General features: G+C 43.7%; 1 protein-coding gene across 3 annotated transcripts in view; it reads right to left on the reverse strand.

The window, feature by feature from the left end:
- The window catches only part of LOC126251967 (uncharacterized), a 241,164-nt gene extending 232,421 nt beyond the window's left edge, over positions 1 to 8,743 (reverse strand). For all 3 annotated transcript variants that reach the window (XM_049952732.1, XM_049952733.1, XM_049952731.1), the window contains exon 1: positions 8,332 to 8,743. In XM_049952732.1, coding sequence (XP_049808689.1) covers positions 8,332 to 8,500 — 169 coding nt within the window. In that variant the 5' untranslated portion in view covers positions 8,501 to 8,743. The remainder of the gene's footprint in view (positions 1 to 8,331) is intronic.
- Between the last annotated feature and the right edge of the window lie 7,855 nt (positions 8,744 to 16,598).

The raw sequence follows: 16,598 nt of genomic DNA on the forward strand, positions 1-16,598 counted from the left end.
GGGGAGCAAGCCTCTGCTTTGCATATCCTGAGAGGAGCAAATCAGCGACTGAAAATCTCTCTTGTCCGAAAAAAGAAGATTTTAGATTAGGGAGGCGCCGTTCTCATGGTAAGCATGGCCACGTTTCGGCAAAAAAGTCTACCTACATGGGACCACAGCCCCTCATTTATGGAGAGATCTAATCTTTCCAGACCGACCATTTCCAATTTCTGAAAGAAGGCTGTTAAGCGTCCCAGACAGTCGTGTCTGTGAAATACATGTTTTTGCCGCTCGCTAAAAGAACCTGGCAACTTCCTGGCCTCGGGGGAGTTACAGTTTTGCGTCCAATATACACGTGCACCAGCTGTTCTGTCCGTATCGTCCCAGCTTCTAAAATGAGAATGCTCGGAGTTTTATGACCTTCCTAACATTTTCACAAAAGCTCAAATTACATGTCTCTCTTAAATGGCTTCCTCCACCCACTTCCCACTAACTGGCCACCTTCGCGACAGACTGTCATCTGGCCGACATAAAATGTTTTGCGAACCAGTGACCTCCTTCTCTGACCCTAAGTGGAAAGAGGGGAGTGCCATGGCCGGAAGTCCCTATGATGGAACAATCCACAGAGCGCTGCTACCCAGAATTACTCGGACAGCCAGGTCACTGGACTGAGCATTTATGGCGCGCAATCCATATCTTTCCCTGTTCTCTGGCACCACCGCTATGGCCCCTTAGGTATAAGTTCTCTACAGGCTGCACATGCATTTAAACAAACATTCTGTCCATAATTTCCTCATGTAAAAAAGTCATAAACTACAAATACCAAATGTGGTACTTGAGAAAACCGAGATTATGACCTAAAATATTAATCGGACTGACAGTGTTCTTAAAGTTAGAGAGTGGCGTGCCAACTCTCAACGTTAATTGTGCGTTGTAGTCATTTATTAAATTTAGTACAATAGTTTCAGCCGATGTTCTTTGCTATTTCTAGTGAAATATTTCCGTAAATAGCTTTGCTGTCTGTGTTTATTTGCACTGAGTGTTCCAACGGACGCTTGACTTTTTTGTTTTCGACAAGAAAGTGTGTGAAGTTTTTTTTAGTATTGGTATTAGTTATGGTTTAGTAGTATTAACAGAAGTAGCTGCTTCCTTAGTAAAGAGCGAAATTCGAGATCACTGTTGTTAGTTCCTTAAATCGTTCTACTGTAGTAACTGAGCATGGGTAAAATAGGCGTATAGCTTTTTCAGTAATTGTTGATAATATACGATAAATGAGAAGTGTGGGCTTTATTGTAGGTTTGTGAGTAGTGGGTTAAGGTGTGAGATTTGTTCAAAGTGGGGAAACCAGTGGGCATTCTAGAGAGATCTTCTCATGAAAATGCCGAAGTTTTAGCAGAAATAAGTTAATAGAGTAGCAGGAGCGTAAGATCTGTGCCCTTCAAGTGCAGTTACAAAACACAAAAGAGGAACTAGTTAAGATGAAGAGGGTGGTGGGCACTGGGGAATGGGAACCGTTAATGGTGCAGTTTAATTTTAGAAGTGGTTTAACAACTGAAAATGGATTTAATAGAAAGGTTTCGAACGCTAGGCATCTTTTTTGATTTAACTAAGGCGTTTGATTGTGTTCATAACAAATTAGTGCTCCAGAAGTTGGATCATTATGGCATATGGAGAGTAGCTCATAAGTGGTTCACCTGTTACTTTGGGAACAGACAGCAAAAGATCATTCTCCACAGTATTGACAATGGCTATGGTGTAGGGTCTGAGTGGTGCATGGTTCAATGGGGGGGGGCGGGGGGGTGCCTCGGATCACTGCTGGGGACACTACTTTTCTTTATTTATATAAATGATATGCCTCCTAGTATTACACGTGATACTCTAGCTTGGTAGTAAAAGATGTTGTCTGCAACATTGTCACTGTTTCAAATAGTGCGGTTCAGGATATAAGTTCATCGCTTGTAGAAATTAAACTGAAGCTAAATCACAGTAAGACTCAGTTTTTATAATTTGTAACACACAATTCCACGAAACCTGTCGTTCTAAGCACACAGAATGGCCATATGATTAGTACAACTGAACAGTTCAATTTCTAGGTGTTCGGATAAATAGTAAACTGTTGTGGAGAGCTCATGTTCACGATCTTACTCAAACAAGGCAACTTTTAGTATTAGAACACTATCTGAAGTAAGTCTACTTTGCTTATCTTCATTCGCTTATGACATATAGTATTATATTTTGAGGTAACTCTCCCCATTCTCAAAGGATATTTTTGGCTCAGAAACGGGCGGTTAGGGCAATAAGTGGAGTAAGTTCGCGAACCTCTTCTCGACGCCCGTTCATTAGTCTGGGTACAACAGGAAGATTCATATATTTCTTAGGATAAAAGTAAGGAAATTAGAAATGTGGGGGCCTATGTCTTTGGAATGAAAGAATGTGTTTGCATCAACAATAGAGAGTATTTTAAAGTTTTAACCAAGTATTTTGATAAATTAGTAAACTGTAAAAAACTGAAAGATTAAAATCATAAAACTTAAGGAAATTCAAGAAATAACGCATTCGTCATATGAAGAAAAAACAGAAATAATTTGTAAAGCTATCCACAGTTTTAAAGGATCAGATCGTACAATTCTTAAAATCCAGTAGAAGTTTGCAATAATTATGCTAATAGTTAAATTCTGGGGAGTAGGAAAATATCAAACTCTATAGTCAACGTTCTTACTGCCTGTAACATAAAAATTCTTTCTCAGTCATCGCACAGGACGAATGAGGGGAAGGTGAATGAATAATCAGGAGAATATCAAGTGGGGTTTAGAAGATACCAATTCTGAGTATAAGAAACAACTATGTCTCTTTAAGATTGTATGAAAGTGCTAAAAGTCTCGATAATAATAGTGTGAAATGTATATCTTGAAGTGGCTTATTATCGCTATCAGGCTGCCTTCCTAACCTAATATCAAAATAGAATACAAATAATTTTGAGAAAATGTTACATTACAATTGATTTTTTAGCATTTGCAAGTAATCTAGTAGTGCTGACAGAGTAAATATTGTCCAAAAACATCTCCAAGTAGTAGTTAAACAAATCACAGAAAGACAGGACGATAAATCTCGCTCGCAAATACAGACGTTATGAGTAATAACCATTAAGGACTGGAACTGGAAAAATGATAAAATGGATAAATTTAAGAATCTCTAATAAATCTTCCAGTCTAAACGAGGGAAACAAAGTGATAAGATTTATAGATTTATATGACAAACAAAAGAACAAAAAGAAAATAATTGCACATGTCGTATTACGAAGCCATGTCATTCTTATTAAAACTTTTTCTGAATATTTATTTTGTAGTCGCGTTGTTACACAGACCAATGTACCTGCCAAAGTTGCAAGTGACCTCCGTCAGGGCGGTAAGTACACTGCCTGAGAAAAAAATATAAAAATAAAAATTTTAAAAAATTGAAGTACCCATAAAGGAATGAGGAAACGAAATGAAACTTCACGAGTCGAGGGGGTATATGGTGTTATTTCACCTGTGCAAAATCATATCAAATTTACAAACAACTTGGTAGTATAAGCCACTTATCTTTATAATGTCGCACCTCCACTGGCCTGGATACATGCAATGATTCGGGTGGCTGAGGCAAGCTGGCTCACAGCTGTTGTAGCTGGTCCTCGATACCCGGTGTACTGGCATTGGAACGGAGCTAACGTCCGATCTGGTCGCACACACATTCTATGGGCACAGACCTGAGGATCTAGCTGGCCACTGAAGTACTCAACATCATGCAGACAGTTCATGGGGACACAAGCTACGTGTGGACGACAATCTTCCTGTTGAAAAATGGCACCACGACTGTGTCACATGAGAGATAACACATGAGGACGTGTCGTGACCTGTAGTCATACCGGATGGCTTCCCACACCATGATGCCAGGAGTGAAACCGCTGAGTTTTTCCGAAACATCGTAAGAATGGGACCTCTACCAAGATCGTCGTCATACCTGCAGAATATGGTTATCAGCGGTAATCCAGAACAGGCATGCATCGCTGGATACAATAGGATTCCAGTTATCAGCAGTCGACGTTCTCTGGACACGTCACCACTCCACATCCAGCAGTTTCTTTTGTGGTGTTAATGCAGTCTGCGCATGGGATGGTAATTCCCTAGATCGTTGCAGAGTGTTTCAGGAAGGTCCAGTATATATTCTCATATTCCAGACGCAGGTATGAAAGGGCTATGTCGTGGCTCACGGACAATACGACGATGCTCCGTTGAGATGGTGAGAGGAGATCGTCCGGAAGCTGGACGACTATGCCGCCTGATGTTCTGATGCAGTCCTACATTGGGCACTGTCACTTCCGAGTGCCCTCTTAATCTTGATAGTGCAAGATACTACGAGATCCACTCTGGTAGGTGTCCATAATGCGGTCTCATATGAGTACACAGCATATCTGTTACCTCCACAGTAACCATACGTCTGACACTGTTTACGCACCTTATATACCGTACCAGAGCCGGTTCAAATCAAATGGCTCTGAGCACTATGGGACTCAACATCTTAGGTCATAAGTCCCCTAGAACTTAGAACTACTTAAACCTAACTAACCTAAGGACATCACACACACCCATGCCCGAGGCAGGATTCGAACCTGCGACCGTAGCAGTCCCGCGGTTCCGGACTGCAGCGCCAGAACCGCTAGACCACCGCGGCCGGCACCAGAGCCGGTAACTACGCTAAACATGAAGATCACTACTGCACTCTAGTGACCGTTTAACCTGTCATAGATCATTACTAATCAGTTACATACTCGCCGATGATATCTACAAAGTTACATTGACATCCAACTGTGACTTCTGGGTGCTTCAATTTTTTTTTTCAGGCAGTGTACAACATCCAGATGAGAATTACTTGCAGAAGAGGCCACGATGAAAAAATAACAATATTACGACCCACCCAGACATTTGAAGAAACTCTATTTAAATTGAAGAAACATGTGTACAAAAACCAGTCTGTGAATGGATAATTAAAACTAACAATATACAAACAACAACAACACACAATACAGGGTTATTACAAATGATTGAAGCGATTTCACAGCTCTACAATAACTGTATTATTTGAGATATTTTCACAATGCTTTGCACACACACATACAAAAACTCAAAAAGTTCTTTAGGCATTCACAAATGTTCGATATGTGCCCCTTTAGTGATTCGGCAGACATCAAGCCAACAATCAAGTTCCTCCCACACTCGGCCCACCATGTCCCCATCAATGAGTTCGAAAGCATCGTTGATGCGAGCTCGCAGTTCTGGCACGTTTCTTGGTAGAGGAGGTTTAAACACTGAATCTTTCACATAACCCCACAGAAAGAAATCGCATGGGGTTAAGTCGGGAGAGCGTGGAGGCCATGACATGAATTGCTGATCATGATCTCCACCACGACCGACCCATCGGTTTTCCAATCTCCTATTTAAGAAATGCCGAACATAATGATGGAAGTGCGGTGGAGCACCATCCTGTTGAAAGATGAAGTCGGCGCTGTCGGTCTCCGGTTGTGACATGAGCCAATTTTCCAGCATGTCCAGATACACGTGTCCTGTAACGTTTTTTTCGCAGAAGAAAAAGGGGCCATAAACTTTAAACCGTGAGATTGCACAAAACACGTTAACTTTTGGTGAATTGCGAATTTGCTGCACGAATGCGTGAGGATTCTCTACCGCCCAGATTCGCACATTGTGTCTGTTCACTTCAGCATTAAGAAAAAATGTTGCTTCATCACTGAAAACAAGTTTCGCACTGAACGCATCCTCTTCCATGAGCTGTTGCAACCGCGCCGAAAATTCAAAGCGTTTGACTTTGTCATCGGGTGTCAGGGCTTGTAGCAATTGTAAACGGTAAGTCTTCTGCTTTAGCCTTTTCCGTAAGATTTTCCAAACCGTCGACTGTGGTACGTTTAGCTGCCTGCTTGCTTTATTCGTCGACTTCCGCGGGCTACGCGTGAAACTTTCCCGCACGCGTTCAACCGTTTCTTCGCTCACTGCAGGCCGACCCGTTGATTTCCCCTTACAGAGGCATCCAGAAGCTTTAAACTGCGCATACCATCGCCGAATGGAGTTAGCAGTTGGTGGATCTTTGTTGAACTTCGTCCTGAAGTGTCGTTGCACTGTTATGACTGACTGATGTGAGTGTATTTCAAGCACGACATACGCTTTCTCGGCTCCTGTCGCCATTTGGTTTCACTGCGCTCTCGAGCGCAGAAACCTGAATTGCGGCTTCAGCCGAACAAAACTTTATGAGTTTTTCTACGTATCTGTAGTGTGTCGTGAGCATATGTCAATGAATGGACCTACAGTGAATTTATGAAATCGCTTCAATCATTTGTAATAGCCCTGTAGATAAATTTGATTGGAATAGATGATATTTCAGAAACATTTTTTGAGCCTATAAAGGGAAATGAAGATGTTAGGCAACGCGAAAGAAAGATCATGGGGAAGGTACTAGGGGGCTGCTCACAATATACTCCAAAATTCCACAATATTACAGGAGAAATGAAAAAGTTTTCTAGAGAAAATTAAAAGCATATAAAAGGAACAACAGTAAAAAGAGACAGTTATAATACTTCCCACGATGAATATACACTCATGTTCAGAAAAAAAAACAGACCACCTTGAACGACTGAAGACAGTATGTCCATACTCACAGGACATGTACATTAGTATGTTCTGCAGAAATGATTAACATTTCAGTCACCTCAGTTCAGCAAGTGTCCTGTTGCCTAGTTGGCACAGGGTCCATCATGGGCCCTGATAACTAGTTCCACGCGTGATGCCATCGACGCTTATAAGGCGCGAATGGCGTCCTGTGGTATAGCTATGCGCTCTGCATCACATCGTTCCAAAGTTCATCTGTGGTGGCATTGGCTCGCAGCGCTGCATCCATCGTTTCACCATATCCCACAAGTTTTCGATTGGTGACAAGTCTGGTGACCTGGCAGGCCAGAGCAAAACGCTGATATTCTGTGGCACCAAGAAGGTACGTGCTCGTGCAGCAACATGTGGTCGTGCATTGTCTTGCTGAAAAAGGGTGTCTGGGATGTTGTGCAAAAAGGGTAAGGCTAGAGATCCCAGGATGTCGTTCACGTAGGTCACATTAGCCGCAGTGTCTTGGACATGAACAAACTGTGGTTTGTGGTTGTACACACTAGCACCTGCGCCGTAAGGCCTTTAGATGGCGCTGTATGTCTTGAGCAAATGCAGTCGCTGTGATACTGCTCCCCCTGTCTGTGGCGAATTAAAATGCACCCATTATTTTCGAACAAAGGGAACCTGGATTCCTCCGAAAACACTATCTGATGCCATTCCTGTCACCAGTTACGTCGTTCCATACGCTATTGCCGTCTAGCATGTTTCTGCACATTCGGCTACGAACTGTCACCGCTGATAGTGTGTGATGTGTTACACTGTTTCACTGTTGCGCCAGAACCGAGGAGGAAGCAAGCAGATCTGTCCCGCAATGCCATTCGGATGAGGTATCGATCTTCTCTGGGGGTGGTCTGGGTGGTGCGACCTGACCCATCTCGTCGTGTTCTACGGCCTTTCGTGAACCATTCTGCACTGTCGAAAGACTTCGTCTCACACGTGCAGCAGTTTTCCAAATGGATGCATTACATCCTCTCATGCCAATAATGCAACCTCTTTCAGACTCACTGATTTGATGGTACGGTTCGCGCATACGTCTGCGAGGCATCCTGCACGTCTGCTCAAGTCACACGGATCCTTTACCTTCTGTTCATAGCGACAACGAGAGCCGCAGGAGCATTTTACCGGCAGGTGATGTTGCGCCGCGATAGCGATGTTGATCTTGAACGCGCTGGCCGACATGGTTCAAATGCTAATCACTTCAGCAGAACACACTAATTTACATGTCCTGTGAATATGAACGTCCTATCTCTAGTCGTTCAAGGTGTTCTGTTTTTTATCCGAACATGTCCTTCACAATGATCACTCAACACACAGACAATGTTACGTTCATAGTGGAGACTATGAAGGCGAAAAAAAACTATATAATAGTTCGAGAAACTGAAAGCTGACTGTTACAGGCTTTGGAAAGGGCTTGGATAAAATGAATATAAATAAGCGTGGGAGTAGAGGCATAAATAATATAGCCACAAAATTAACAAAGATATTTTCAAGGTAATATAGAACAACGATTCCAAAGAAGAAAGGAATCGTATGAATATATGATGATGTGTTGGTGACTTAGCTGCTCTAAAGTGCTCCTTAGTTAGCCTTTAAGTAATAAGAAGAAAGAAGACGTTTATAGACTTGTAATAAGTGACGCAGTACGTACCTCCGTAATCAGGGCGAATCCTTCTGTCGTACTTGCTCTTGTCCAACAACGTGTCCAGCAACGATGTGAAATTCTTCGAGAGAGAGCGGTAGTCCTTCAGCACAGACGCCGAAGCGTCTGGTGCCGCCAACAGGCACAAAGTGACAATTACGAGGCAGAACCGCTCCATTGTGACCCGCTGTTCCAACACCCCACCCACGCCTCGCGAAGCCTGGTGGATTCAGTTCATAACGTGGCCGAGTACGTGGGGAGAGCCGAACAGGCGAGGAACTGTCGCGATCGGAGTTTGTAGCTTGGGCAGCCGTGTGATCGGTACTGAGTGGGCCACGTGCGATGACTGGGCCGGCCGGCGACTGCCCGCCCAGGCAGACGGGCGCCGAAATAAGAGCGGCCGGCGGGCAGCTGCAGCGAACATCCCCAAATCTCTGCGGTGGGCGCCCGCCTGTATAAATACACCGCCGGCACGTATTTATAGGCAGTGCAGGGCGCGGCAGCAGGAAGAACAAGAAGGCGCGCGTAAGAGGCGGCTGTTAGCGTTGGGTAACGCGGCGCGGAGGCTGCCAGCGATCTGGGCCTCGGCCCTCCCCCCAACGCGCGCCGGCCACAACAGGTGCGCGTCCCGCCAGTTGCCGAACCATTCACGAGACGCCGCCTCCCGCCTGGGCGCTGAGCTACGAGCTACGCGGCAACGGCATTCCTCCACGAGAGTATCACCTATCCGCAGTTTAGAAACATGAAGTCCATGAATGGTTGGAAATGGGCTCCACGTAGCCAAAATTAACCATTTCCAGTCAATGACCGGTTCATTCGACTAGAGGACCCAGTTCATTCCATGTAAACACTGCCCATATCATTATGGGCCACCACCAGCTTCCATAGCGTCTTGTTGACAAGTTGGGTCCATAGCCTCGTGGGGTGTGAACCACAATTTAACCCTACTGTTAGCAACTGAAATCTGGCCCCAATTGACCTGGCGACGGATTTTTAGGGACCGAACGGTACGGTCACGAGCCCAGGAGCGCTTCGGGCGATGTCGAGCTCTTAGCAAAGGCACTCGCGTCGGTCGTCTGCTGCCATAGCCCGTTAACTCCAGATTTCCCCGCACTGTCCCAACGGACGCGTTGGTCGTATGTCCCACATTGATTTCTGCGGTTATTTCACGCAGTGTTGCTTATCTTAGCACTAAAAATTCAATGCAATTGCCACTGCGCTCGGTCGTTAAGTGAAAGTCGTCGGCCACTGCGTTGTACGTGGTGCGAGGTAATGCCTGAAATCGGGTATTCTCGGTACACTCTTCACACTGTGGATCTCGGGATACTGAATTCTCTAACGTTTTCCGAAATGGGATGCTCCATGCGTGTAGCTTCAACTACGACACCGCGTCAAAAGCCTGTTAATTCCCGTTATGCGGCCATAATCAAGACGTATATCTTTTCACGTAAATCACCTTACTACACTGATCTTTTATATCCTTTGTACGCGATACTACCGCCATCTACTTATGTTCATATAGCTGTCCCATGACTTTTGTCACCTCAATGTATTAACTGTTTGAGGAGCCAACTGGGTTGAGGCTACACATTTGTCATCATACAGATGATATGTAGAATTTCATAGCATGTAGAATTTCATGGCATGTAGAATTTTATGGCATGTAGAATTTCATAGAGCAGGTCATGCAAAGCAGGATCGGTAGGGCTACACAGTCAAAATTGCCGTGAGCATTGAGGAAATCATTTCACCAACACATCAGGTTGAAGATACTTTTTTGGTAAAACACCGTGTCCAGCTGTTCGGTGAGGGCTAACTGCATGTGCGATCCTCGTTTGACAGGTACCTTCGACCTTTCAAGGACTTTTTTAAGGGACAGAAGTCATGAAAATCGCGCGGGGAGAAAACTATACTGCACGTAGACTAGTATCTCCCCACTCCAGTTGGTCCGTAAAGGATGAGACTGCCCCCCCCCCCCCCCCTCACACCTCCCCCCCCCCCTCTCCCACAGTACTTCCCGGCTTTTGCATACGGCTCGCGGTTACGTCCCACAAGCAATAACCAAGCTGTATTTCACACTATGTGTAGCTCGGTGTGTTCCCAGTAGACTAGATTATGTAGTGTGACACAGCTTGACTTCGGTTGACTCGATGAGCCTAGAGGGCCAATGCAACGAAGCGTAACTGTTTCACAAGAGAAGGTTGGTTTTAAGTTGGAAAGTCCCTTCCAGAACCAGCTCGTGTGAGATGCGGACAACCCTGTGGAATAGTGGGGAACCACAAGGCACACGCCTTCACACGGAACAATCCAGCCAGTTAGTTGTAAACTTAGAACGAGACTGCTCACTGGTCAACAGTAATAATTTCACGGTCGCAGGTTCGAATCCTGCCTCGGGCTTGGATGTGTGTGATGTCTTTCGGTTAGTTACGTTTAAGTAGTTCTAAGTCTAGGGGATTGAAGACCTCAGATGTTAAGTCCCATAGTTGCTTAGAGCCATTTGAACAATTTCGAGCTGTGTACTGGCTGCCAGAAAGTCCAAAACGTCGAGTCAACCGGCTGTCTAGAGAGATATTTCGATAGAAGACTCGGGGTCGGGAAAGCTTTTTCAGAACTGAGTCTTTCCATAAGTTAACACTGCAAACCTAGAGATTGTTGATCTACTTACAACCCTGCCGTTGGGCAGGGTTCTGTAGAATCATCTGAGTGGCCTCCGAAAGGAGCGCAGACAGAAGAGTGAGAGTTGGTCTTGAGAATACAACTTCACGTCCAGCCGCTGCAGAGGGGGTTTCCACGGCCTCAGACTAGTACACTTCTCAAGTGAGAGCATTCGACGGCTGGCTTCCTCTCCGCCAGCACCACTTAGCAGCAGACCGTGACTTCTGTTCCGCTACATACATTATCCGTTGAGCAACAGTTTCGGACCTTGTTATTTCGTGAATAGTTTGAGATAATTTTCAGCTTATTTCTTGAAGTAGTATGCATTCATTTCATAGCCAATCTTTCGGCGTAATCACGCAATCACTGGACAGATACCGCGAGCTCGTAATTGTAAAGATGGTTTATGTGGTGATAACCTTACAAGAGCCCTTTCTTATACCGGTCTTTGTTAAAATTTTAGTATTACTCATGCTCACTAATCAGTTAACTTGTGTACTTGCATTTTCTGATCTTCAGTCATATTACTTGGTTAAATTCATGTCCATGTGTTGTAATCCCCATTTGTAATAAATTGATTTGATCTGTAATCTTGATTCATTTCGTAAATAGATTGTCTCATTGGCACTAATTAAATATATTACTGTCTTGTATCATTTTTGTTAAATAAATTAATCAGTTACGCATAGTTCAATTATTCCTGTGAGCCCATGGAAGTTTCGTCATATCACAAACGACCGGCATCCAGTACTATGTTGTTAATATATTTTACATTGATAAAGTCAGTCAACGAAATTACATAATGACAACACTCTTCGTTAATGATCAGTTTTATCTGGCTGACACCCTTCAAAAAGCCATTTATTGATAAGAAATTACTGGGAAATCTATAATTTAACGAACTTGCCCGGAAATAACAAAATCATGGTTTTTAAATGTCAAGAACAGGTGCCAATAAATAGAAATAAACGACCGTAAAATGGAGTGAATGAATTCAGTTTCTTAGGAGATACCACGTCCATCACAAAAGAAAAAGACATGCTCAAAAAAATTGGAGGACTCACTTATATTAATGGGACATATACAGAACAATGAATACAAACAGAGGAAAGAAAACGTAATAAAATTCTACAACACAGTTCTAATACCACTTATACTTTATGGCAGTGAGACTTGGACAACAGCTGGAAAGGAACGAAGAACATAAGCTGTGGAAATAAGGTTCTTGCGATGTGCAACCAGCTGTAGATATCGGATATGATAAGGAGTACAACAATTAGACAAGAGCTAATACTTAAAAGCAGAAATGAATAGGTCAGGGAGCATAAAAAGAAATGGAAAGATCGTGTCACAAGAATGAATAAAAACAGAATGCCTAAAATAGTAATGAATTATCTACCGATATGGAAAATATTAATAGCTAGACCAAGAAACAGGTGGAGAGGTCAAACAGCAACTAACGACAGACAACAGAGAAACTAAACAAGAGGACGTAATAGCAAATTTGTAACACTTGAAGCCGGCCGGAGTGACCGAGCTATTCTAGGCGCTACAGTCTGGAACCCCGCCACCGCTACGGTCGCAGGTTCGAATCCTGTCTCAGGCATGGATGTGTGTGCTGTCCTTAGGTTGGTTAGGCTTAAGTAGTTCTACGTTCTAGGGGACTGATGACCTCAGAAGTTAAGTTCCATAGTGCTCAGAGCCATTTGAACCATTTTTGAAAACTTGAAGAAGGAATATAGTGGCATCAGGGCTGTAAAGGTAACGACTAAATTTAGCATTTCAACAGATACCGTCACCATTACCTACAAAGTACTTCACATATCTGTTGCCACTGAAACCCAAACGTCCAGATGTCAGACACTCAGAAAGGAACCAAACGTTGTATCTCGATAGAATGTCAACGAAAACACCGATTTAGTTGTGCTGTGCGCTGTCGTCCTGTAGAACATGCGTTAACGGTAATTAAAGGTAACACCAGAACTACGGAACACAGGAAAAGCGTATTTGTTAGTGATTGTTTTAAATATACCGCGTGGTGAGTTCGTAGGGCATGGGGTCGTCGGACCTTTCACTACTGACGACAATTTCTTTTAACTGTTTACACATGAAACTTCTATATGGGAGAACATTTTCCTCACATGTAAAAAGACTTATCGGAGTTCGTAACAATGTTCTTTCGGCAGGTTACTCTCGCTTCGTTAGTTGAAAGTAGCACATGTCCGACAGAACATCACACCTGTATACACAAATGTAGTCTATAGGTTTACTACTCCAATAAGTCCTTTTACATGTGTGGAAACTGTTCTCCCTTATAACATTCTCATGTGTAAACAGTTTAAAAAATTGTCATTAGTGGGGTCTGAAGGCGGGATGTACCATACGACGACCTCACGCTCTACCTACTTACGTATGCGCGATCTGCAAATAATTACTCATAGGTACATTTTTCCTGGGCTCCGTAGTCCTAGTGTTTACGCATGTTCTACGAGGATAAGTTAATTATTATCCGCAATTTAGTTATATTTTTGTTCATTTTGGTAGTACTGTCGTTTTACGTTGACGACGCATGCTTAGTTTATTTACATATACGAAGACAGTAACTTGTTCTCGAAAGAACAGTTACAGATGATGACCGTGCAGCTTTTCCCTGGAATAAATGATGACTGACAACCTCAGCTGCCGACAGGTATTGTTATACCTCGATGTGGACAGCTGAAAATGTGTGCCCCGACCGGGACTCTAACTCGGGATCTCCTGCTTACATGGCAGACGATCTATCCATCTGAGCCACCGAGGACACAGATGAATAGCGCGTTTGCAGAGACTTATCCCTTGCACGCTTCCCGTGAGACTCACATTCCCAACTGTTCACAATTCTACATATGTATTGTACCTTATAGACATTTGCCCACCCACTCATTACTCGCGCACGCTTTGGCGATTCCCGTAAGAGTTTGGGCAACCTGTGTGCATTCGCACAGACGAAGGGAAAAGCTGCACGGTCATCATCTGTAACTGTTCTTTCGAGAACAAGTTACTGTCTTCGTATATATAGTTAAAGGCTACCCAGCCATTGACCAACCACTGCTTCCTTTCAATGTCCCTCGACTCTTATAACTGCCATCTGCTTTCTGTACAAATTGTAAATAGCTTTTCGCTCCCTGTATTTTACCCCTGCCATCTTCAGAATTTGAAACAGAGTATTCCACTCAACATTGTCAAAAGCTTTCTCTAAGTCTACAAATGCTAGAAACGTAGGTTTGCCTTTCCTTTATCTTTATTCTAAGATAAGTCGTAGGGTGAGTATTGCCTCACGTGTTCCATCATTTCTACGGAATCCAAACTGATCTTCCCCGAGGTCGGCTTCTACCAGTTTTTCCATTCGTCTGTAAAGAATTCGCGTTAGTATTTTGCAGCTGTGACTTATTAAACTGATAGTTCGGTAATTTTCACATTTGTCAACACCTGCTTTCTTTGGGATTGGAATTATTATATTCTTCTTGAAGTCTGAGGGAATTTCGTCTGTCTCATACATCTTGCTCACCAGATGGTAGAGTTTTGTCAGGACTGGCTCTCCAAAGGCTGTCAGTAGTTCTAATGGAATGTTGTCTACTCCCGGGGCCTTGTTTCGACTTAGGTCTTTCAGTGCTCCGTCAAACTCTTCACGCAGTACCATATCTCCCATTTCATCTTCACCTACCTCCTCTTCCATTTCCATAATATTGTCCTCAAGAACATCACCCCTGTATGGACCCTCTATATACTCCTTCCACCTTTCTGCTTTCCCTTCTTTGCTTAGAACTGGGTTTCCATCAAAGCTCTTGATATTAATGCAAGTGGTTCATCAATTAAATTCAGTATCTCTTCTGTTACCCAAGGATTTCTACTAGCCCTCGTCTTTTTACCTACTTGATCCTCTGCTGCCTTCACTATTTCATTCCTCAAAGCTACCCATTCTTCTTCTACTGTATTTCTTTCCCCCATTCCTGTCAATTGTTCCCTTATGCTCTCCCTGAAACTCTGTACAGCCTCTGGTTTAGTCAGTTTATCCAGGTCCCATCTCCTTAAATTCCCACCTTTTTGCAGTTTCTTCAGTTTTAATCTACAGTTCATAACCAATAGATTGTGGTCAGAGTCCACACCTGCCCCTGGAAATGTCTTACAGTTAAAAACCTGGTTCCTAAATCTCTGTCTTACCATTATATAATCTATCTGAAACCTTCTAGTAACTCCAGGGTTCTTCCATGTATACAACCTTTCTTTCATGATTCTTGAACCAAGTGTTAGCTATGATTAAGTTATGCTCTGTGCAAAATTCTACCAGGCGGCTTCCTTTTGCATTTCTTAGCGCCAATCCATATTCGCCTACTACGTTTCCCTCTCTTCCTTTGCTACTGTCGAATTCCAGTCCCCCATGACTATTAAATTTTCGTCTCCCTTCACTACCTGAGTAATTTCTTTTATCTCATCATACATTTCATCAATTTCTTCATAACCTGCAGAGCTAGTTGGCATATAAAGTTGTACTACTGTAGTAGGTTTGGGCTTCGTGTGTATCTTGGCCACAATAATGCGTTCACTATGCTGTTTGTAATAGCTTACCCGCACTCCTATTTTTTTATTCATTATTAAACCCACTCCTGCATTACCCCTATTTGATTTTGTATTTGTAACCCTGTATTCACCTGACCAAAAGTCTTGTTCCTCCTGCCACCGAACTTCACTAGTTCCCACTATATCTAACTTTATCCTATCCATTTCCCTTTTTAAATTTTCTAACCTACCTGCCCGATTAAGGGATCTGACATTCCACGCTCCGATCCATAGAACGCCAGTTTTCTTTCTCCTTATAACGACGTCCTCTTGAGTAGTCCCCGCATGGACATCCGAATGGGGGACTACTTTACCTCTGGAATATTTTACCCGAGAGGACACCATCATCATTTAATCATACAGTAAAGCTGCATGCCCTCGGGAAAAATTACGGCTGTAGTTTCCCCTTGCTTTCAGCCGTTCGCAGTACCAGCACAGCAAGGCCGTTTTGGTTTGTGTTACAAGGGCAGGTCAGTCAATCAGCCAGACTGTTGCCCCTGCAACTAATGAAAAGGCTGCTGCCCCTCTTCAGGAACCACATGTTTGTCTGGCCTCTCAACAGATACCCCTCCGTTGTAGTTGCACCTACGGTACGGCTATCTGTATCGTTGAGGCACGCAAGCCTCCCCACCAACGGCAAGGTCCATGGTTCAAATGGCTCTGAGCACTATGGGACTTAACATCTATGGTCATCAGTCCCCTAGAACTTAGAACTACTTAAACCTAACTAACCTAAGGACATCACACAACACCCAGTCATCACGAGGCAGAGAAAATCCCTGACCCCGCCGGGAATCGAACCCGGGAACCCGGGCGCGGGAAGCCAGAACGCTACCTCACGACCACGAGTTGCGGACAGGCAAGGTCCATGGTTCATGTTATATCTTTGCAATTTTCAAGCTGCTACGTTAGTTTAGTTATCGCTGCCGTGCTGTTAATCATGGCTGCTCCGCTGTCTATTTGCACCGAAGAAGAGCAACGTTTAGCGATCCGTTTTTTGTGGTAGAAAGGCGTATCAGCGGCCG

The sequence above is a fragment of the Schistocerca nitens genome, chromosome 4, assembly GCF_023898315.1.
Source record: "Schistocerca nitens isolate TAMUIC-IGC-003100 chromosome 4, iqSchNite1.1, whole genome shotgun sequence".
In the NCBI taxonomy this organism is placed as follows: Eukaryota; Metazoa; Arthropoda; class Insecta; order Orthoptera; family Acrididae; genus Schistocerca; species Schistocerca nitens.